Source organism: Netta rufina, assembly GCF_964035555.1.
Source record: "Netta rufina genome assembly, chromosome: 10".
Taxonomy (NCBI): domain Eukaryota; kingdom Metazoa; phylum Chordata; class Aves; order Anseriformes; family Anatidae; genus Netta; species Netta rufina.
This window is the reverse complement of record NC_140133.1, coordinates 9,951,371-9,976,132: the sequence shown is the minus strand read 5'-3', so window position 1 is coordinate 9,976,132 and position 24,762 is coordinate 9,951,371. Positions and strand designations below refer to the sequence as shown.

Here is a 24,762-nt window from a genome sequence, read left to right as displayed (position 1 = left end):
CTCTAAAGGAAGATGATTCATAAGTACAGCTTTCTCTTTTCCTCTAATAAAATGGGAGAACTGTCAGAAATAGTTCTTCAATACACAATCACGCTCTCAAAGAAAAAAAAAAGAGTATTCTTACAAGATGATGCTATGTTTGATACTGAGATAGTACCATAAATTTCATCAAAAAGTCCCACACAGTATGTGTTTCAGTTTGTAGGTACAACAGTTCTAGGTTGTGTTGTCATTGTGTGTACGTGCATGCCTGTGCAATGCTTGTGAGCTACCCCGTTATGTATTTTCCAGGTCCACCTTATACAGAACCTGGAGAATAGAGCAGCAGCAAAGAACCAAGGTATTAAAAATTATACCTTAAAGAGGGTATAGCTTTTCTAGAATAAATAAAGCCAACAATTAGAAAATACTCACTTTAGATTGCTTCATGCAGCAGATTTTAATTTCTGGAGAAAATGTGCCCCACTTCTGTCCTTCCTCTTTCTGAAACAATTTTAATACTAGCATTCTGTACTTTAACACTGCAATGTTATTGGTTTCAACAGAAATATCAAATCACAATTATGTTATTTCTAGACTACTGTGTTGGTAATAGAATAACTTTTAAATGCTGTCGAGAATACTTGCATTTCTAACACTTCTTCTAACGTAGATCTATGTGATGACAGCCAACAGTACTGCAGTGAGAGCTGACATGCCTGCAATTATTGTCAGATCTGAGACAGCAAACTCATTGCAGCTACTTCAGAGTATGACACCAGAATTCAACAAAAAGCCTAACTGGCTTATTAAAATCTTCCTTCTGATTCCAAACTTGTCAGCAACACTGCTAGCTCCCCTAAAACAAACTGCCATTCTGTTTATATTCTGTAATACTAGCTCAGACTGAAGTTGACAGAAAACCTCTCTGGCTTGTATCTTAGCACTGGATTGGTTGCAATGTTCTCTTTTGAGAGGCAAAGCAATATTCCCATTTCACTATCTTTAAGGTCCTCTTAAAGTAATAAAAATAATAAATACTAAAATGCTCTGTATGTCACTTTCTGCCAGATAAATGAATCTTCCCAAGATTTTCTTGTTTAATTGCAAGAAAAATGAATTTATTCTGTTTGTTATTCAACTTGTTCCCTTCTGTAACATCTAGACATAGAATTAAAACAAAAGTAGTTAGGAAAGTAAAAAGTACACCAAAAAATCAGATGATAGGAGAAAACATATTACAGTTTCATCAAAATAAAGACTACTAAATGCATTAGTGAAACTGGCTGGGAAAGTAATTGATAGAGAACCAGGGAAAGGGAAATAAAGAGTTCATGAGAAGCTCAGATGGAGAGTCTGAGAAAGAATGTGGCAAATGACAAATGATGGAAGAAACGGGGTTGCTTAGCTCCCTGTATGTAAGTTCAAATAAAAGTTTCCCAATGCTCAGTGATTTCTTAGAGATTTTATTATTATTATCTGAAATCAATTCAATGTTTATCATGAGTTCTGAGGGTTGGTATTCAGAGTCCACTGCTGTGCCAATTCAGAACTGATCTGCCACATAGTACAAGTCTTTTTGAGCAGGGTGGAGTTTCATGTCTTCGAAAGTATTGTATGCCTAAGTAATAAATACCTCCCTAATTAGAAGGTTAGTCTTTTTTAATATTTCCGAAGTATGTGGAAGAAGGATATCCTATGACTACATAAGATCCAGTACACAGACCAACCAAAGTCCAAGATCAAAAGTTTGTCATCACCTACATATAAACAAAAACAAAAGATACTAATATTTATACAGAATACCTTGACAGTTATTTGTGGTTAGAAAAATCCAGGAGTTAAGATTTTTCTTCCCTCATCCATTCTTTCCACACATACTTGTTTTTATTCCCAGTAAATTTAATAACTCCATTAACTCTACCAACACGTTCACAAAAAAAGCTGTCAATACACTTGTTTTTTTTCCAGCTTCCTTTTCCTTACTAAATACACAAAACCAACAGTATTAAAAAGAAACCTCTGCTAGTGTTATTTCCTAGTTTCCCAGAAAATAAATTAACTTTCGTTTAGTATATGAGCAAGTACTATACCACATTTTAGAAATTCATTAAGCCATGTTTAAGTAGAAGGTTTTTAAGCACATCCTCCTAATAAGAAATCCACAAGTCCATTTGACAGTATTAGTAAAACTGCTTAAAATCACTACATACTCACTAGGCAGCATTTTCATCTGCAGAGAAGCTGCAGAGTTTATCTCACTGTGGAAGTTAACTAGCCCCATGCACTTCAAATTCAACTAGAGCTATTCAGGTCAAGGCAAAAATTCTGAGAAGTGTTACTACTTTATTCCTTAAAAATGATAACTCAGTATTTCTTCAGTATGCACTCTGGCTAAGATTGCAAGGTCATATATAAAACAGAAAGACATTATTAAGTATTATCCCAAGTTCTGATGATATATTATGAAAAATGAAAGAGCAGAAACAAATGGATTTCTAAAATAAAGTCATGGCCTTCGACTCATTACTGGCCTACCTTCACTCAAAAGCAAATATCAAATGCTAACAGTAAGAGACAGTGTGTAATAAGGAAGGAAAGTAATAGCACAAGGAGCACTACTAGGATTTTATTTGTTCAGTTAGAAAACAGACGCAATATGTGCACCTGCATACAATAAACTGAGCTTAAGCTATCCCATAGAAGAAACCTGTAAGCATTACTCTTAAATCAAAGACTTGCAGTAATATAGTAATTATAAACCTGTATCTCTGATTACCAGAAATGTAGCCATTCTATTAAAAGGTATTAACTATCAGATTAAATGAAAAAGAAGCTTGAACTCCCCCTTATCATTGCCAACTGCAGTGCTGGACAGCACAGTAAAGCACAGTGAGGGAGCAGGTGACTGGGGACCTGCCTGCTTCAGCAGCGATGCCAGCTCACATCAGCTTGAAAAGTCTAAGAAGATATTAAAAAGCAGTCCCCACTTCCTCCTGAAAGGACGCAGTCTCAGCTTCGTTTCTGAATGTTTGCTCTTGCACAAACTACAGAGCAAACATTCACAAATTCCCCCTCCCTTCTAAGGACTTACCTAAAGAATAACCCTGTGAACTGAAATCTGCCTCATCAACTGTGATTTAATCTAGATTAAACAGCTGTGGAATATAAAAGACACCATTACCTCCCCAGCTACCTAGATGTCTTTGAATTCAGACCATCTGAAGTTTTTTCAGTAAAATGAGAGTAACAAACTTGGGACTCAGCACCTCCCTAACATATGAAGTGCTTCCAGCTCAGGGACACTGCAGAATTCACACATAGCTCAGCAAAGCAGAGCAGAGAGAATTAATATAGTTATATTAAGCCTAGAAAACCTCATGGGAAGGCACACATGCACGCAGTTTTCAATGCTGAGGGTAGGACTTGGTGCAAAAGACTGGACTTCAGATACTACTTTGGAAAAAATAGATTTCTTTGGAGCCAGAGCTATTACCTCTCCCTCCCTCCCAGAACAGGAGTCCCTAAATTTACCGTGTGACTGCACTCCTTGCACTACAGCACAGAAGCATCCCTCAGCCACACGGGTGCTGGAGGCAGCGCTTGGTCAAGCCTCTCAGTGCTTGCTGTGCCCTTCAGACCTGTCAGCAGCAGCAACACACGTTGGTGAAGGAAGACTTGAGACCACATCGACTGGAAGCCACTGATAGAAAGAGGCACGCTTATATCACTGGGTATTATAAGAAAATTATATAATCCTACACTTGATTTATGTTTCTATTATTTCAGCAACAGTTTTCTTGATTTATGTTTTTATTGTTTCAGCAATAGTTTTTCTCGAGCATGTATTGTATCTCATCTAAACACATTGGCTCTGAAGGTATTAGTAATAGTGAATAATGACACTAAAAAGAAATGGGTATTTGTTTCCTAAATTATAGAGGTGTCCTAAATTCATTTTTAGAATTAACTTCTCGTATCATCTGATGGGTTTTTGTTCCAGGGGTAAATGTACAGTCAAAGAATCTTTGCTCTCACTGTAAAGAATAGTGATAGCAACTAAAAACTGAAATCAAACTTGGCAGTGTTTTCCTAATATTTAATTAATAATTATGACAAAAATCAAAGCTGTTATCTATAACCAAATCAGCTAGGGCAAGGCTCTCCTCCTAAATTCAAAAAGAAAGAAAATGTATATGAAGATAAACACCAAAAATTTGAGAAGTTATGTTACAGTTCGCATATAAACCTCTCCTAGTTTCTTTATATCCTTTTTATTTAAGCAACCTTTGTGTGTAAAACCTAGTATCGTAATGTCTATTAAACAATGAAACTTGAGGAAAGAGGCAGAAGAGTTTCTGAAAGAACTAATTTCTCCAATGGCCATGAATCACTGTTAGCTCAAAACAAAGATATAACCAATTTAAAGAAGCATGTAAGCATAAATTTGGTTTCTGAAGGTAAAATTTGTATTTCTTCCATTTTTTTCCATTTCATCATTCACAGGAACAGATGTTATGAGAAAATCACTCAGGAGAAAATCAAGCACTTACGAATATGAAGAGAAACATTAACTGAAATTAGTCCACACTCCTGCACATATGCTTTACAACATTTTTTTTTTCAATTGCATGACCACATGCAGAACCCCTCTTTATTTTCACCAATTAAAGATCGGCCATTCAGATTTTCTTTATCCCCTGTGACTCAGTGTATGGTTCCTAGTGTTTAGCTTACTACAAACTATTCAAACCTTACCATAAAGACAGACATTCCCCATTCTGAAGGGTTCTACATAACATTCAGCGTCCAAGGGCTTCAAACCTACAACAGTTTTGTCAAAATACACGTGAGACTGGAGATATCATCTTGGTTTTGCAGAGAGATTTCAGTACAAAAAGTATCCACTAATTTTGTGTGACTAGCTTGGGATATCCTCTATAATATCTTAATGAAAGAAAGGAGGGAGCACTGCATTTTCATTATTTTAAGAGCATCGCTCCTCCTTTCTGGAAGTCTTTGTCACACTCCTGATTCACTGGAGAACAGCTGGAACAAATGAGGGAAGAAGAGGGGTTGCAGCCTTGTTACCACACACCATATGGCCACTGACCACAAAGCTAAAGGTCTCACCATACACCTTAAAGAAAAAACACATTAAACTGAGAACCATGGCATTCTCCCAGTTCTTGAATGCTTGCCTTTGAAAGCCTACTTACACTTTGAAAACAGGTTTTGTTTTTTCCCCAGTTATCTCTACAGCATATCCACAATCATGTGGCTAGAAGTTAAAGGGAGAAGGAAAACATCTTTAATAATTATATTAAATATTTTAATGTCACCATAATACCTTACATAAAAACTAGCATCTAGCCATTTGGCAAGCTTTCCATGGAGTTTTTAAATAAAGATGCCTTTTTCCCCTTTTGTTTAGGAGGACACAATAATCAGCAATCACTTCTTTCCCAGCCAAATGCAACAGGGCAGAGAGTAATCAAACCTGGCAAGCCAAGCACTAGCTGTTCACTGCCACGGCGACACTGTTCTGTCTGCAGCCACAAGGCTTTCAGTATGGCTGCACATGTACTAATTCTCATAATCCTGGTTTAATGGGTGGAAGGTGTGGAAAACTTTGTTACCCACTTGCCTTAGAAAACATATCTTTATTATAAAAATATTAAAATAACTTATTAATTACAGCTATTACATATTAGTTATCTTCTCCTAAATCTTAAGGATAGAAACAACAAAAATTAAAAAATCAGGCTCAGAGTGAAATATGCTTCTTGATACCACATGGACAGTGCCATACAGGCTGCCAAATGGACAGATGTTCTTTGCTTTTCTATTAAAAAATATCTGTCTTCTGTAAGATGAAATCCAACAAACTGTCTTTTTAGTTCCAATAAATACCCACTAGGGATGATCAGTCTTTTTTCCTCCTAAGCTGTAGGCACAGGCAAGCTCGCTCACTCAAAATAGCCAGATTGCTAGTTTCCCCTACCCATGTTTCCCCCCCTTCTCTCATTTTCCATGCTTTAAAAAGAAAACAAAAACAAAACTGCCACAATTCTTCAAAACATGTCTTTGGAAGCCTCACTGTTTCAAATGCACTTTGTCATAACATCATATCAGGAACAGTCCAAATGAGCCTCTCCACTTGCTGATGAGGAAACCCTCAAATTCCTGTTTGGAATTTTGGACTGAATACTTCTTTCCCTGGTCTTAGCAAAATCAAGCATTCAATTTGATTTCTGTACAAAAGAAATGGCTTGAAAGCATCTGCCAGTCAGCCACTGATTTCCCATCAGTAATTTTTCTTCTGTTCAGAGCTGATGTTAAACCAGCATTCAATAAACTCAAAGTCCCTCTTTTAATATGTCCATTGCACATTATGTGGATACTGTAACACTGCTTGCAGCATGTGGCAGACTAGATATTGTTCTAAAAGGAAAGGCTCTTAACTACAAGCTAACTAGTATTTCAAAAATTGAAAATGAATCTCAAAGTAACCTTGCTGTAAACTTCAGTATTAGGAAGGTATCTATTTATTCTCTTCTATTTACCAAAATAAAAGAGCAAATTACAATCTCCCATATCAATGACCAAATAAGATTTCCTTTACAAAGCAAGAGATTTTAACACCCTGCATACAGTGTGTCAAAGTAAGACCTGTGAAGGACACCACAAGGTGACTTACATTTGTCTTTATTTTTAAAATCTATTAAAATCTATTTGTCTCCATGATAATTCAAAACATGTACTTCTCCCATACAGAACATACTAAGTATTCATCTGACTGTAAAATAGTCAACTTTTTGTCATTATCATCACTTTAAGTAATTTAATAATTAATTTAATTCAAATAATTTAAATACATAAGAACTGGCTCGTTGATCCCCATCACCTTACATGATATCATGAATCTCTATGTGGAAGAATAAGAAAGGTGACATGTACTGCATATACTGATGTTATATTGTTCTTTAAATTAAAAACTATCCATATACTCCTTGGTCTTCAATGACAAATCACTTTCAATCCAATTATTGTATTTCTTCAAATTTTTATGATGTAAGACTTGCTTACAAACTCATTTTATTCTCCTCAAAACTTATGCCTGCTTTAATTCCCCAGAGCTCCTAGACTTCCACACATCACTACAAAGGGCTGACTGCACTAAATTTCTTAAAAATATGGAATCCAAAGAGAGCAATTATGGGAATCCTTTAGAATCTTAAAATATAAAGCCCTTAAATTGAACTTCAAGTTCATGCTAAAAAGGGGAGATGTAGTGAAGCTCACTGCATTTTATGGCAGTGACCTAATAAATATCAAGTGTAGATTCCTCATGAGGACTGTTCTACTGAAGAAGCGTAGAATTCATGACATTCACTGAAGACCTCCAAAAACCCACGCATAATACATGTAAGTAAATGCAGTTGTCAATTGAACAATACACGAGAAGGACTTCACCCAACTTTCTAAAGACAGCATATCTAAGCTGCATAACAGCCTATGGTTCAGGGTACAAAAACTTCTAACTGCTTAATATAGTGAGTAGAAACAGTGACAGAAAACACACTGACACTTCTTTATTTCTGGCTTCCACTTCCATGACCAAACATAACAAATGATAAAAATATCCACCTTACATATACAGCACTGAAGTGTTCATCATGCTCCAAATCATTCTGCGCATACCCTTCACAATCCAATCAAGAGAAATGTTCAAGTATTTTCCAGTAATCAAATGACAAATCAGCTAAAAGCCTTTGATTAGGTTGCTAAGCAATCAGATGTTTTCTCAGTGCACTGTTCCCTTTGAGAAATTGAAGAAGTAGATGCTACCAAAAGTGAAAATAATTATTCTTTGTTTCCTTTGTGTTTGGTGCAGCACTAAAGACTATCAGCTGTGACTGACTCAAACTCATATCCGAGATCCTGGCCACTCCATAAAGACCCACCCTTCATTCACTTTAACCAGGGTTAAAAAAAAAAAAAAAAAAAAAAAAACAACTTCCAAAAATACTGCTGAATATCAGAACCTAGGACTAGGGATAAGGAAGAGATGACTGAGTCTATTAGCATCAACTGCGCCAGGCAAGCTCTTAAGACTTTCTAGATGTCTCTTTCACAGTGCTTGAACAGTCACACTACAGGATTTTCATATCTGCAGGTAACCTTGAAAATGACTCAAAAAGAAAAGGCAACCACATACATATGTGCAAGACTGTCTCTGCACATACATCTCAAAGTACAAATACTTGACCTTTCCTAAAGTTTGCTTGCACAGAACTACATGTAGGAAATACACTTAACATTATCTTTCCATCCTAGACATTCAGAGGAGACCTCCTAAAGTAGAATTCAGACACCATGCGTCTCTTTTAGATAATACCATGGATTTTTTGGTCTACAATGTTTAGGAAATGGCATCAGCACTGATTTATCAGTTTATGATTTTATCAGTTTTGAAGTAAAAGCCACATTACTATGCGAAAATGCGTAACAAAACACAAACATCCCTCTATTCCCAAGAGCAGTACATCTTATTCCTAAAACTAAACCAGAAGTCATTTCACACTCTTCCCCCTGCTCCTCTTCTGCTTAAAAGTAGGGAATTACATTTATTGATCCAACCAAATTCTAAATTGGGCAGTTACATTTGGTCTCTCTACAGTCATCTGCAATTTCAACAGAAATAGTCCCCAAATCACATCTTAAACTCCAAGGATTTTTTTTTTTTTTTTACTTTTAAAATAGCTACTATGCTCCACCTGTGAGTTTCAGTGATCTCTTTAGCTGACTTAACAACTCACAGGAGTCTTGTTTGACCTAATTAACTAAAGCTGACAGAGAACTTGCAGATCCTTTATTTAGAAGTGGTACAAAAATAACAAATCTTATCAACACCTACAGGAAAAGAGAAAGTTATTCACCTTACTGCTGTTATTCTTCTGTCTCTATGGAAGTCATACACCAAGCTAGGCAATGACACAACAGCTACACACATGCATTTCACCATAACAAATGCAATTTTGCATTTTTATACACCTCTGTGCTTGCAGAAGTCTCTCCTAAAGGTTAGCTCTTGCTTTTCTGCCCTGTGTTTCTTGACTCTTTGGAGTAGTCACAAGAACAAGCTCATCTGCCCATAGAGGTACCAACAATAATTATATTTTCTTTCCTCTCCCACCCCATATTAAGTGCACTATCAGGGAAGGGAATCCCTGGCATCTTTTCTTTGTAAGCCTTTGTAATACTAAGAAAGGACAAGCAGAACCTTCTTTTAAATTTCTTAGGCTTCCCACAAAATGAAATAGGTAACTTGTCCAAATTAATTTTAAGGAACACTTGAATGTTCATTTGAATGCCAGGTAAAAGAATAACACAAGATAAAAATACAAGATCATACACTTAGTGACAACACACACGTACACACAGGCACATGCTCACATGTATGTACACACCTCATCAGCTATGGCTATCAGAAACTCTACCCATATTGTGAGCAATTTAGTATACAGTGCTTACAAAGTACAAGTTTTAAACCTCAGTTCCTGTGAACTACCTCCCAAAAAAAAAAAAATCACACAATGGCAGTAAAAGTAGGAAAATTCAAAGTAAGTAGGTTAGATAGAATAGCGACCTTTTTGACAGAAAGTAGCTACTAAAGCTGTTTGTGCTCATTGTAGAAGCCTGCACACAGGCAGATCAGAACAAAGAGAATTGCTTTACTTTGCCATACCATGACACTATATTTATCTGCACACAGACTACATATTCAAACAAAAAAGAAGTACTTTTTTTTTTATCCCCAAAATATAAAAGTCTTTACTCCTTTAGAAATATTAAGTGTTCAAGATTTTCTGGATGGGTACACAATTTTTAACTAGGTTATCATTACTGCTACAAAAACTCAATATAAGTAACAATAACCTTGAATAAATTTTCATGTTTTTCATACCAGGATTGTTTGTATCCCTATCTATTTCCAATTTGAGAAAAACCTATGTTTTCAGAAATCCTTATTGCTTTCTTAGTATTTGAAGCGGTATGCTCTGAGTAGCTGGATGCTGATACTACAACATGACATACAATAAAGCAGAGAACATCATGTAACATCTTATTTCAAATTAATTTTAAGCACAGCCTTTCCTTTTAGAACTCATTGCCCATAAGTGTCTTTTTCTCCACAGTCGCAGCTTCTAGTTCTACTATTACTTTACTTTCATGATGATTGAAAAAACTGTAAGAATCTCACAACACTGCGAAGTACAGTAAACTTAGGCTCATCTTCCCAGTATATAGATGTATAAACTAAAAATACTGCATGGCTCTCATAAAGCTATTCAAGCTTCCCCACTCAGTTTCTTCGTGGTGATAGCATGAACTTTGGTCACAGAGAGCTGAGGGAGACTTCCAACACTTTACGTAACCCGATTTTCTACAACAGCGTCTCAAACCTGAGTCTGCTTTGTCCTTGCATTCCCTAGTATTCTCCTCCTCTCTCCCATTTCTTCCAGTTGAGTTATTTTGTCTTGAAACAACACAGCACTTCTGTTCAGGAAGTATTTTAATTGCTACAGGCTTCCTAGATAGCACATTCTAGTGCCCACTGTTTAATTGAGAGGCACATATAAACCTTACGATGCATCCCAACTATATCACTAAAAGCAGATTCTTGGAATTTTTAATTGAAACAAACTTGGTCTTTGAAACCAAAATCCAGGGAAGAAGTTAATCAAAAAGCATGAGATGAACACGTCAGTCTATTCAGAGATATTAAGAGATGCTGTACGTTTTGTTTGGCAGTTGTCTATTACGTATTGCACTGTAAAAGTGCCTACTGTTACCATTTATAAGCACTGACCTCCTGAAAGTATCTGCAGTAACAACTAACATTAACTATAGTATGGGACTTTTCTACAAAGCTGACTAGGCTCAGTAGCATGATGAATAACTTTAATTAGATTTCTTAGATGATTCATTTTACAGATTGGGATTAATAAAATTTCTGCTGGTGCTGACCCAACAGCAAGCATTTCTGTTTAGTCTCTTAACACATTTTAAGATGTGACCTTCCAGCATAGCTTCTAGCCTGAAGACCAGTTATGAAATCCTGATCCCAGCTCTGCCACATCCATTTGTGCACCCATCTACGCTTCCCCCATCTGAAGACTGATGGCTTGTGACTGGGACTAACTTCTGTTACCCACCTAACAATAGCATAGATTGTTCTTTTATGTCAAAATAGCTATAGTTCCGCATCAGCGGTGTTGAATATAAGAAATTATTCTTTCAACTGTGAAGGTGGTCAAACACTGACAGCATTGCCCAGAGAAGTTGTCAAGTCTCCGTTCCAGGTGCCCAAAATATGACTAGACCCAATCCTGAGCAACTGGCTCTACCTGACTCTACTTCAACGGTAATTTGGGACTGGATGATCTCAAGATGCCTTCCAACCTAAATGATTCTGTAATTGTATTAGAATCAACTGTAACTGTATTAGAATTTTATACTTATTTTTGTATGATTTCAGAAAAAAAAAGCTTTTTTCCACTCTGAAGCTTTGCCAATTGGTTTTTAAACAGATGCCTAGTTCCAAAGTCACACAAAACCAGTAAATTCTTTCCCGTTTTTTAACAATACAATAATGTTGTGTGCAATGTTGTAAGTACAATGAGCTAGAATAGAACGCAGTCCCAGAAATAAAATCATTAACTGAAAGTTTATAGCTAGAGCTTTCTTTCTCCCTCCCCTCAAAGAATTAGTTTTAACAATCAAAAATAAATAGATTAGTAGAAAGGAAGTTCAACCCATTTGTAAGTAAAACAATTCCCTTTTCTCAAATTCAATACTACTGTCAGTATACTACTGTTGCCTTCTTCATAAGACACTAGGGAGAGAAAAGAATCTATCTTACACAAAGCAAACAGAAAAGATCACTTTATTCACATACACCAGAGGTAACTGTTTGGAATGGAAAAAACTAGTAGTACTAGGTTAAGAGAAGTATTAGAAGATTGTATATACCATGTGCCATCATAGAAGAGGTTAGAAGTGGGAGTAACAAAAAGCAAGCTAATTTCATAATAGACTCGATTGCTTTTTGAAGGGAGTAAGGAACATGGCTTGCCGTGTTACAGATATACTAGACTTATTTAATTGACTTTTTCTGGTTCTATTTCCTAGATAGCTAGATACTGGCATTTCAGGTTTAGATAAGGAAGCTAAACTCCACATAGAGGTATTTCTGTAAGGTAAGGGAAGAACGGAAATTCATGCAATGCATCGCCTACAGTTCTTGACCCTAATCCTATAGTTATGGCTTAAAATTACTGAGAAAAAATATAAATAAATAGAACAGGTAAAAAAAATACTTTCAAACGTGCAATTTTCTCATTTGCTGTTCCATAGGACTGGGTCATAAAAAAAAAAAAAAAAAAGTATAATACTGTGGAAAGTCTTCTGTCTGACCTCTTCTTCTTTCAAACCCCAGATGCTAAAACAAATGCAGACTGCACTGAGTAATTCTTTGAAGGGACTTAAACCTTTAATTTTGTGTTACTAAACACACGTCCTATTTCTTACTTAAGAACACGTTAAAACCTTTATTTTAAACTATGAAGTTTTCAGTTCTGAAGGCAAAATTTCAAAAACTGCTGATATTTCCAGCACAGCCCATTTGAAGTTCATATGATCAGTGATTCCACAATTAGGCACTCCCACCCCACTAGACAAAATGAATTTAACAATTCTTATTTTATTATTTTTTCCTATTGGACTGAAATGCATACAATGTGTCTCTTCTGCTTGAAAAAGAGTGTACAATGAGAAGGGTAATGTTCTTACCACATACAGCTGTTTCCAGAGTACGGCCCATTCCTGTAGTGTTGCTGTAACTTCAGTCACAACAGAATCTTCAAGTGGAACAACTGTTTCATATTGCCTAGACAAGAGGGAAAATATTAGTAAAGGTACTGTTATTTGCAAAACGCTAAAACTTCATCTTTTTTTGATCTCTCAACAAAAAGGAAAATATTTTAAGAGTAACATTTTGTCTGCTGTAACACTGAAGCAACTCCAGTATTATATTAACTCCTCCTCAATTATATTCAACAAGAATGTCCTTATGTGAAGAATTTTCTAGTTACGTGTTCAATATTTAAATTATTCCAATTAAGGTCAATGAAAACACTTTTCATGATTACAGCGTGTTATGTAATTTTGCCTGTAAACGGGGTGCTTCAGTTTGTGTTTCCTCCATCTAAGCCAGTCCAATCCATTTTTCACCTCCAATTCATATGTTGTCCAATATAATCAATTACCCAAAAGATCTACCATCTTTGAACCTTTCCTATCCAGAAGACTTTTCAATATTGGATAGGAAACCTGAGTAGGCTACCCTCTAATCAAAAGAATAGAAATCGTCCTTTTGTGGTCAAGGTCTTCCTTTCCAATTAAAGAAGTATAGTGTGCTGTCTTTGCACTAAGATGCAAGAACGTGATAACTAATGTATGCATTGTAACACATTATACCATCTGAGTCATAAGTGCCCTGACTTGCCATTTATTTTGAATGGCATTACAGAAAAATGTCAAACACTGTAAAAATAAGGTCTATTTCAAGCTTCTGATCTTTCAGCAATTTTTAAAAGAGGGAGCATTAAAAATAAAAAAACATTTCTGAAGCACATTGCATTGGAAGAATTTTCCATAGCTCCTAGCATAGTGCCAATGAAAAACACTGGCTCACAACGTGTTTTGGGACAGGTTGTGTCAAGTCAGAGTCTCTGCAGCACATCCAACAACAAGGTAAAAGACACACAGCCCTTCCTCTTTAGCAGTAAAGCCATGCACACAGCTATTTTGAAACTCGTCAGAAGGGAAGCTACAAACTCCCCACTCCATAAACAATTTAGATTATTTGTTCTATCTCCTGAGCAGAGCTAAATGAATGCTAACAAGTAAACCTGAGAACAATGAGATGTACTTAATTCTGAAAGCTTGTGGGTTGTTTGGTGTTTTCCTGTTGTTTTTTTTTTTTTTTTTTTTTTTTTTTTTTTAGAACAATTCATCATTAAAAATAGTATGATAGTATTATAGTACTTCTCTTTTTAAAGTTTTACTACCAATAATTGTGCATCATTAGCTAAGGCCAAATGCAATGTGGAAGGAGGAGGATGAAGTGGACAGCTGGATCAAGTTGCGCCTGAGGAGGTTTAGATGGATATGAGGAAGAATTTATTCACAGAGCAGGCAGTCAAGCAACAGAACAGGCTGCTTAGGGCAGTGGCAGAGTCTCCATCCCCGGAGGTATTTAAGAAATGTAGGACATGGCCTAAGGTACATAGTTTAGCAATGGGACTCAGTAGATCAGGCTGGCAGTTGGACTTAGTTGGAAAAGACCTTCAAGATCACCAAGTCAAAGTAATTTAGATTAAAGTACTCTTGGAGTAGAAAAGTTATCAAGCAAAAGCTTCAATTTTTTGTTTCCAAGCTACCAAAAAGACAAATTCACATCAATGATAAGTAAATCTCATGTTAAGATCTAAAATATACATACATTAGAAACATCACTATCTTAAAAACCTGGCATGGCCATATTAGGTATACAATCAACTCATTAAAGCTAGGACTGGAAAGCACCAATTCATACGTACCAGGACAGTAAGACAAATCACAACTTTTTCTATTATTATGCCAATGACCTCATCATTCCCACTGAAACACTGATAGACGCTAGGCATCTGAGATTGTGCCCTCTTATACTACTTCACTTTTTTTTCCTTCTTCCAATTTGGCCACAATGAAAGACTAGTAAATCTGAATTCATGTTTTAATACATCTCCACAGAATATGCTTGTGATCTCAAGTATGATACTAAGAACACGAAGAGCTCAATACTTCTTTAGCTCATATTCAAAGATCATTTCAACTGTCAAACAAAGATTGTGTATTTAGTATACACCACCAAAATTTGATTGATACTAGCATTAAAAAAGATGTCACAACCACTTCTGGCTGGAAATTCAGTTCTTTTCAGATCTTTGAAAATGCTATTACAGGGAAGGGATTCAAAAAGATTCAGCATTCCTTTAGGAAACCATAGGAAACTAAAGTATGAAAGGAATCACAATATACTTTAGCTAATACGGGAAAAATATTAAAGCCAAAGTTCTTCTAAAGATTATTTTTGCAAATGGATTTACAAACTCTTGGCATCATTGAAAAATAAACCATTCTGGAAGATTAGCCTTCAATAGTATGGCTGGATTTAAAACGAATGCCTATCAGGACTATACTTAACTGTTTAAATAAAATGCTTTGCATTCCCATAACTTTAACTTCTTCCATATTATACCTACATATTAATGACACCGTATTGTATTTTTGACCCAAATATAAGAACAGTATATACCATGCTTTATTATTTGGCAAGTGTTTATACTAGCACTTTAAATATATTCTTAAATACAGATGCAGAATTCCTTTTACCAAAACATGACAGTGACCATGAAGTCCGATTTGGAACTGTACTATGTTCTGTTGTGTCAACTGGTATACTAATCTTAGATATTTACTTAAAAAAATTACATTAATTATCCTACTAAGCATCCAAATATCCTGAACAGGTTGCCCCTTATAAATTCTGAACTAACATTAAGTACTAATAACCACAAATTGCAGGAAAGCATTCTTCCCCATAAGGAGAGTACATGTTAGGAATAGTCATTCTACACAAAAGCTAGATTTGATTACACCCCAAAGTGAAGAAGCATCAGTACTACAGCTGCCCTTACAAACTTCACTCAGTCATTGAGATGATCGTATAATTCAAGATTATCAGAAGTCACATATTTTTCAACAGGCACTTCATTAAGTGACATTTAATGCTTTTTATATCCCACATTTCATCAGCCACGTTGGATCACTGTATGAAATACTGTATTTCTAAATCTCCCCACAGTTGTCCTAATCTAGAAAATGCAGCTAAAAGAAGCCATAACCACTCAGGATATTGATTTGAGGAGTCCCAGTTAATCTCAGGAAACTTTGCAGGTTATAGAGCCTACATACAGTAAAGTCTGATGTTATGTTGCCATCAGCATTGCTATTAATATTAACTAAATTAAACCTATGTCTAATAAGCCTTCCTGTTACAGCAAAGGTAAAAGATTTTCAGTCATTCGTTGGGATGAGGTGTGGGGGTTAGATGCTTTTGAAGTTTCCAATTAACATCGTTACCTCGTCAGCTATATTTTGCTGAAAATCTGTTGAGAAGTAAGATCTGCTGCCTACATGCCAGTGTCTCCACAGCAAACAGAACATAGAATTCTGCCAGTGAGCAGCAGTAAGAAATAAAAAATATAAATGGAATTCTTTAAAATGTGTGCATTTCAGATGATACCTCTGAAGTCAGGATTTTATGAGCAAAAGTGAACAGGAGTAAATAAAACTGGTTCTTAACACTAAAGAACATCAATAAAACCAACAACTTTCTAACAGAGCTCTACAGAGTAACATTTAAATTTAAAAACTTAAGCACAAAAACTAAAATAAAACTTACTGAATGGTTTTAGTTTAATATTAACTTTTAAAAATACTTCTTAGATTCCCTTCTAAACAAGAAAAAAAAAACATAGTTTAAGGAAAAACACTCACCCTCTGTTACTGACAATTGCCTTTTTCAAGTGAATATAGTTTGCAGGAAAAATCCCCTGCAAGAGAGAAAAGTCTGTAACTTAGAAAAGTACACTTGCAGTTTTTAGCATTTACATTCTATTCCACAACATATAATTGCCAATACACCGTATTAAAACCCATCTATTACTGTGTCGAAGTCACTACCACAGTCAAAAGTCAACATTCAAATTGGACAGGACAACACTCTGAGTCAAACCTCCATCTTCAAGAGACCAGTTTCTTCAGAAGGAAGTTTTGCAAGTCTATTCAATAAAAACATCATAAAAAGACTTATACCAAGCACTTTTCATTCCCAAAAGCTGCTAAAGTGTTCAGAAACACTGTTCTCTAGAAAGTATGCTCTGGTATAAAAATAATAGGTAAGCCAACTATGACCAAATGAAAAGATGCCATTCTAATCCTACCTAGTTGCCTTGGAATGGACAAAATGGACAAGATTGAGAGAAAAAGACCTCTGCTTAACAAAATTTCTTCCTGCTGCAAAGACTGTGCAAGAACAATAATCTGCTAATAGGTGATAAGCAAGCAGTCAAAAGATGTGATAAGTGGGATGAGTTCTGAGAAACACGCAGCTTGCAGCTAGCAGAAAGGCATCAGTACCAGTACTACCTACCAGGGATGTTTACTGGAGACATGTAAGCTAGCCAGCACAGCTAGCAAAATACCTATTGGGCATTTCACAGCATGGCATCAGCATGATTCCAGAGCATGCCTACCTGCCAGCATGATGCATTACATTAAATGACAACAATGAAAGCTTAAAAACAAAAAACAAAAGAGCCCACCATCCAATTTGTGTCTAGCCCCCACACCAGTCTTTCACTGAAAAACATACTGCATTATTTGCGTACCCTGGGGCTATCTTCTTCCCTTCTTTTCTCCATCTTTCCTCACAAAGAACTGTCTGAACCCATCCAGGACAGCCCTGGGTATTTGCCTTTTGCTGTTCCCATGACAGCTGGAATCTAACCTTGCCTGTGCCAGCCAGTTCTTGTGAGATGAGACATGGAGAAAAGTAATTTAACTGAAGTTTTCACTGCATTCCGTTGTCTCTAAAAAAGACGGCCCCAAATGCTCAGAGCAACCTCAGCCTATAAGAATGGCAAATCTACATCTTCAGCAGGGAATACAAGATCAGCGTTGTTAATCTTCAGGTGAAAAACAGCAGACTCACTCTCAGAAAACATTCAGTAATCAAATTTGAGCTTCAAATTTTTAGAGCTTTAAAACCTGTATAAAAGGAGTAAAATTTTTCAGGATGGTGAGGGTTTTGAAATGAATACAAAGTAAGGCTTATCCAAAACGCTAAGAAAAACTCCTTCCTTTGCACAGGCAAGACTGACATTGCAGAAGGAGAAGGGATTAACAACAGGAATGACTTCATCAGGAAAAAAAAGCAACTGTTCATGCTTTCAGCCATATGAATATCTAGAAAAGGAAGAAACGCCAATTCAGTTTCTTGTTTGGTTCACTTCCAATACTTAATGTCTCTATCAGTGATCCTGTGCTAGTTACCTAAGAAACCAAGGAAGGTTTGAAGGGCTCTCTTATCAAAACTGAACATAAACTCAAGCATAAGTGTACCAACGCACACAAAATACGTATAGGCTGTTCCATTAAGAGAGGATTATGCTTCTGCAAACATAATGCTGGTAGCGTCAGGAAAAAAGTGATGTTACACATGAGAATCTGATACTCTTTTCTTTTTAAATGCAAGCTATATTTATAACAAAAGACAATGAAATTATGTTTACATAGGAGAAACTGTTTACATGTTTGGATACATACATTTACATAAATACACATGTATTCATATCGGAACAGTTGAAAAAGCTCTCCAAGAGCAGAACTGGGGTATCACTGGAAAACCAAATGCAGTGGTTAAACTGTACAAGTCTAAAACAAACTTTTTCAGACTTTTTCCAAAATTTTTTAGAATAATAAAATTTTAAATGTGTTCTTAAAAAATCCTGAATTAAGGAGTGTAAGTGCATCACCCTTCTACTGTTTTCTTCAGAGGAGTAGGAAGAGGCTTTAACTGGATAAAATTATGATTTTTGGGGGGTGACGAGTATTTTGCTCTGAATTTAGAAAATAAATCTAATCCTGCCACATGAAGAAAGTGACAGGATTAGATTTAACTAAACTCCTAAGTGCAGGAAAAGTTAAGAGTTTACAAGGGTTGCAACAGCAAAGTAGACAATCTAACTTAAAAATTGACACTTACCTTTACATTGGGCTTCTTAATGGAAACACCTCTGTACCAGCCTAAAATCAGACAAAACACAGTACATTAAATTCTGTTATTGTTGGCTTTACATAGAAGCAAACTGACTGAAAACTATGCAGTCATTGAGATCTCAAACTCACTGTGCCTCACGTCAAATTTTTTATATATATATATAAATATATAATATTTATATATATAATATATATTATTATTATTATTTTATTTTTTTTTTCTCTGCAATAATTATAAGCAATCAAGAACTTGGAATATTCCTATTTATTCCCACCAGGAGTAAAAGCAGCTTAATGTACACTTTGTCGCTTCACTCACAGTCATAAGCCAGTTAGAAAAATGTGTTCAGCGCTCATGCAGTGAACATTTTTCTTGCATGCTGACACAGGAGTCTCTTCCCAGTGTTTATCTCAACCAAAAAAATCCAGGCTGCCCAAACCTGTCCCTTTAAAGGCAGGAAGAGCTATTATCATACATTTCTAACATTGTTTAAACAATGATAAATCCTTTGCATATGTCTGGTCTTATGTGTACCTGTGAGGCTAGAGAAAAGACTTCAGGATTTAATTTCAAAAATCCAATTATTAATTCTTGCATCCCCCATCAGATAACAGCACCAGACAGGACAATATATCAGAAGTAAAAGCCAAAGCTACAAAGGCTGCTAGTCAAACAGAAGAACTCAATTACTTCTATTTTGCACAGGTGAAATTAATGTCACTCCATGCAAGACAATGATTCACCTGATAAAAAGGTGCTGAAATCACCACCTAGTTTAACCACAGAAAAGGAGCACACAAGTTGTCATGACGGGTGAGCTGCTCTTCCATGTCACAAGACACAAAATTGTCACATATCATTGTTAAAAATCTACTGCTCTCCTCAGATGGTCTGATGCTTCAGCCCCAGCACACGAGGCCAGACCTGAAGACCTGAGGCTCCCGTGGGCTGTTCCAAAAGAGCATGCTAGGATGCTGGCTGGGAGGAGGGCTGCTCACCGGGGGGTGGCAAGCAGCAAGCACAACCGCCTATAAGCCGCTCTCCTACTGTGGCCCAGCACTCAGACAGGCAATACCAACACGTGATACAACTCAGTGACTACACATAATCCAAATCCATGGGCCATAAAGACTCCTCCAAGTAATTTTCCCAGCAACTTGCTAGTTTTAATTTTTTCTTCATAAGACAGATGTAATTTAATATCTGTAGCATGTAGAAGAGCACTAGGAGAACTGGTCAGCGATTTGCTATGGAGAATAGAGAAGAAAAGAACCAGGTAACTGTGTATTTTGTCTGCCTCAGAAAAGGCACTATTTTTGGCTGAGTTATGATATGACTCATTTAGAGACTCGGTGTGCCTTGATTTTGTTTTCAAGACAGCCTCCTAGTCTTGACTTCTTTTTGTAGAGAAACTCGAATCAATATAAAAGAAAACAGATTCAAGGCGTTCATAAACCCTAGTATGAAAAAAAGCATCTCTTTATTATACAAATTCCTTACGTAAATAGGATAGAACACCAAAATTTCCCCATGGCATTGTTTACATTGCAAAATAAAACTGTTTTCAATTTATTTCTTAGTTGAAGAAACTTCATGGTAATCACATTAATATTAGCATATAACCACAAACAGTACATGAACATATATGAACATCCTGCTACTCCTCCCAGACTGGTTTGAAACTGATGGTGCTGTACATGAATCCTTTCAGAATAAATTTCTCACAACGATCAGCATCAGCCAAGAAGACTGCATGTAAAAGCAACATTTTGGGATAGTATTTCAAAGGCAGAGCATTTATTTCTGCCAAGGGGAGATGGCACATCCTCACCACGCAATCTGATTCAGCGGCTCAAACAATACATTCGTACTTTATAATCCAAATTTTCCTTGCCACCATTTGAATCCAGGATCATTATTATTGAGAACATGAAAATATTTTGTTGACTTTCCTTTTGTAGGTACTTTTATACATTTGAAAACCTGCACATTTCCCTTCAATCTTGGAGATCAGGTTCTCCAGATCTTGGCTGTCCTTTCTTTTTTTTTTCCTCAGTGCAGAGCAGTATTTTTAGAATCATCCTTCTCTGTTTTAAGTTTCCTCCAACTCCTCACAAGCAAGATGCAGTAGATGGAAGAGCTCTGCAGTACTTGAAAGCACTAACTTGTAAGATATAATTCCTTATTTGCTTACAATGAACACCACTGAAACCTCATTCTGTATCTCAAAGTCAAAGCAATAAGAAAAAGTACATTGCTTTTTTTTTTTTTTAATAGATGTAAAAAATTGCATCTGCATTACTTTATCAACTACAATGAACTAAACCTTTTTTCTTAAAAATAGTCTTAAACACATTAATAGTTATCTAACCAGATCTTTTAAAGAATATTTATTTTAGAGGATTAATCATGACAGCCATCAAATCCAGAGAGCTGCTTCAGTTGTGATCACTACGTGGACTACACAGTTAGACCTCAGTGCTAACATTTTTTGATATTACCATACTACATCCAAGTGCTAGTACTTTAGAATTACGTCATTCATTCTCTAGTGATACATTTCCTTTAAAGGCTATTGACTTAAATGAAATGGTGAGAAAGATTTTAAAATTCAGAAAAACTTGTCCATGAAGTGACACGAATATTGTGAATAAGTTAATATTAATCAACAATTGTGAGCATCTACAATTTGAACAGATTAACTTTCTAGTAATTACTATTAATTAGTAAGAATTGATTTTGGACTTAATCTTAACACTGTGCCGATGTGTATTTATAGGGAAGTGTCACAACAAGGCTGTCTGATGGATAGATTTTGATGAGTGGTGATGTAAAACAATTTTTATTTTACTTATTTTACAAAATTGATAGCGTGATGGACATACCACCTCAGTAAAACAAATTGTTGGTGTAGGAATTGTGTACACTTTCTGAATCTAACTGATCTGGATACCCTATGCTTTTCATTTTCAGTATGTGTAATACAAAGTTTAATCCAAGTACTGAAAAAAATTGAATGAATCACATCCATACCAGTGTGTTCTGGACAAGTTGCTGTATCCTAAATCACTATTCAAACTATGCTTTCCTATGAACTCTACTACACCAGACAGCACGATGTAGTATAGATAAACTAAGCAGAGTGCCTGAACTAACCAACCATAAAGCCTAATCATTGTGCTTCTAAGGAGAAAGATCAAACCCAGGGAAAAGAAGATCATATACAAGTTGTTTTCCTCAATTCTACCTGACAATATTTGATACAAGCCAAGAAAATTGAAAAGTAGGCTTGATGTATAGCTCTGTCCCCTGTATAACCTACACAGGAAAATAATTTCTCAGAGACTTGCAGGAAGAATTAATTCCAGGACAATAGCACTGGAAGAAAACAAAAACAAAAGTAAACAATTATGCCTGATCCCACTGCACATTAAGATGACCACTTGCTCAAACCTTTTTCTGCAAAATGCGTCACCTATCCATATATTCACATAGTAAGATACTTGCAGACCAGTAATAAAAGCTAAAGAAAAAAACAGTAACAGTATTCTTATCAGTATATTGCAAGAATGTGTCCCTACTCTTTTCTTTGTCTATGGGGCTTTTTCAGCTCCAAAAATTACTAAACTTTCTGACTAGCTCCTCTGAATCCTGGAATTCAGAAAGTTCTCTGAAAGAGGCAGGACAGATAAATGCATTGTAAACATATATACTAGCATCACATGTTATTTACTTAAGTTACTTAAAGGTGGATGTTGTGTGTGTGCATTTTTTTTTTGCTCGTTTTGAAATTTCCTCCCACAACAACTTGTACATATGGAAATTCAGTGTGGGAAACTTGAAGCCTTATTCCAGAAACCTGCATACTCATTGATAAGGACTGAAAAAACACTCTTTCCAGAGGTGTATCACTCAGGACTGCATTATTGCTGAAACTTCTAAATTGTAAAAGAAGCTCTGAGGCAGACCTGCACATCTCAGTCTCATAATCTGAGAGATTAGAAGAGCTACCAATGTTTATTGATCTTTCCCTTTGAAAGAACCTTGAACAAAACACAATATTCTTTCCAAAAGCCACCTCATAACCCTTTCCAAATTTCCAGTTAAACAACAAGAATTCTGTCACATGGAAAAAGCCAATCCCCTTTTGAGTACTCAATAGCAGAAAGACAAAAATTAGTTGGAAGATATTTATTTATTTTCCAGAAAAAAAAAAAAAAGCTCTAATATTAAAGTTGAGTAACAAAACACCAAGACTGTAGGGAAAAAACTCCATAGATAATATCACGACAAAGAGAATTCTGGAAATAAATTATGTAAGCATTCATGGGAAATTGTGAACTTAAACTTGTACAGAAAAGATCTGCTAGTAGAATCTGCCACACAAGAACACAAATCTTCATTGTCCTGAAAAAATAACTCCACAAAAAGTCAGGTTTTAATAATTAACAAAGACCACCATTCGCCAGAGCTTCGAGTTGTCTCCATTGTGGGCACAATTCTGAGGATCAAATTCCTTTGAGAAAATGACATTTTCCCAAGGGAAAGCATTTCATGAAGCGGCCAGGGATAGGACTGACATCAAAATGCCTCCAGGCTGGGTGCAGGGCAGGAGTAGTCACTGAGTTTAACAGAACTAAGAAAGAACATGTATTTCTAATGGACAGCCTAAAGACTCAGGCAAAAGAGGCTGAAATAAGAGAAGATTTTAATTCACATCAAAACCAAAATCCTTGACAATAATCCACATAACATACGGCCTCCTTACTGCTCTCAGGAAATCTGTCCTAGTCTCAGGGCTATCCAACAAGAGAAGTCATCAGAGTGGAAGAATTCAAGTTTGTAGTAGCGTCTGAGAGCAGGGACAGGGTCCTGCATCTCCAGACCAGCAGAGACAGCAGTCAAAACTGCCTGAAACCCCTTTGAGGCTAACTGTGAATGTAAAGAGATGAGGTTTCTCACAAGACAGCTCTGAGCAGAAAAGCACTTGGGAAATGCTATCTTTTATTTTCATACATCAAGCCCTCCCTAATTTTACAATTAAGAACATACCCAGAACAGAAAGACCGGCACTTCCACGCTTTGCTTTGGAGAAATCAAGACTTAACATCCCTCACTCTGAAAAGAACCAAGTTTTTCTAAAATGAATAAAACACCTTGGAAACTAATAAGCTAGCTCAAAACCCAGCGTAACAACCCCGAACATTAAACAAACACGCATCCAGGACATCTTGGTCTGTTGATGGAAAGCAGTGGCATACCGTCCTGCTGAGATCCACAGATTTACTACATTGGAAGCGCAAGGACATGTAACACAAGCTCCTGCTCTGAAAGCCTGCTCTCCAGGCAAAGCCTACATTCCAATACTTGCTGCAGCCTCACGTTCTCCAACCAGCAGAATAAAAAACAGTTTCATGGATGCGTCACAAATTATTGACAATTTTTCCAGTAGTGAATTCCCAGCTACGGTTAAAACATTACCATGTGAAGTCTATCTAGAAATTTGATAATTGCATTTTGCATTATTAAGTTCCTCTCTTAAAGCTTTGCATTTTTTGGCCAAAATTTAAATTTCATAACTCCAGATCTTCTGCATACAATGGAAACAAACCTAAATTTAAATTGCAGGGCTGACTGGTTGTTAAGTCAGGAAGCAGACCTTTATTCCTTAATTATACAGCTTCAAAAAGACTGATAAACACTGGACAGAACCTTTTATCTATCGTATTTGTCTCTGTTGAGGTGACATGTCAAGGAAAAAAAAAAAGCTTTCTGAAACTCTTCAAAACACCAATTTTAGCATAAAAAACTAGAAGCTGTAATTAAAG

The 24,762-nt window shown here is 36.1% G+C and overlaps 1 protein-coding gene across 1 annotated transcript in view; it reads right to left on the bottom strand.

Annotated features, from left to right (window-relative positions):
• DOCK3 (dedicator of cytokinesis 3) overlaps window positions 1–24,762 on the bottom strand; it is a gene marked incomplete at its 5' end in the record, with an annotated part of 212,463 nt that overhangs the window by 164,074 nt on the left and 23,627 nt on the right. The window contains 3 exons of the mRNA XM_084292895.1: window positions 12,838–12,934; window positions 16,651–16,706; window positions 18,920–18,960. Coding sequence (XP_084149021.1) covers window positions 12,838–12,934; window positions 16,651–16,706; window positions 18,920–18,960 — 194 coding nt within the window. The remainder of the gene's footprint in view (window positions 1–12,837; window positions 12,935–16,650; window positions 16,707–18,919; window positions 18,961–24,762) is intronic.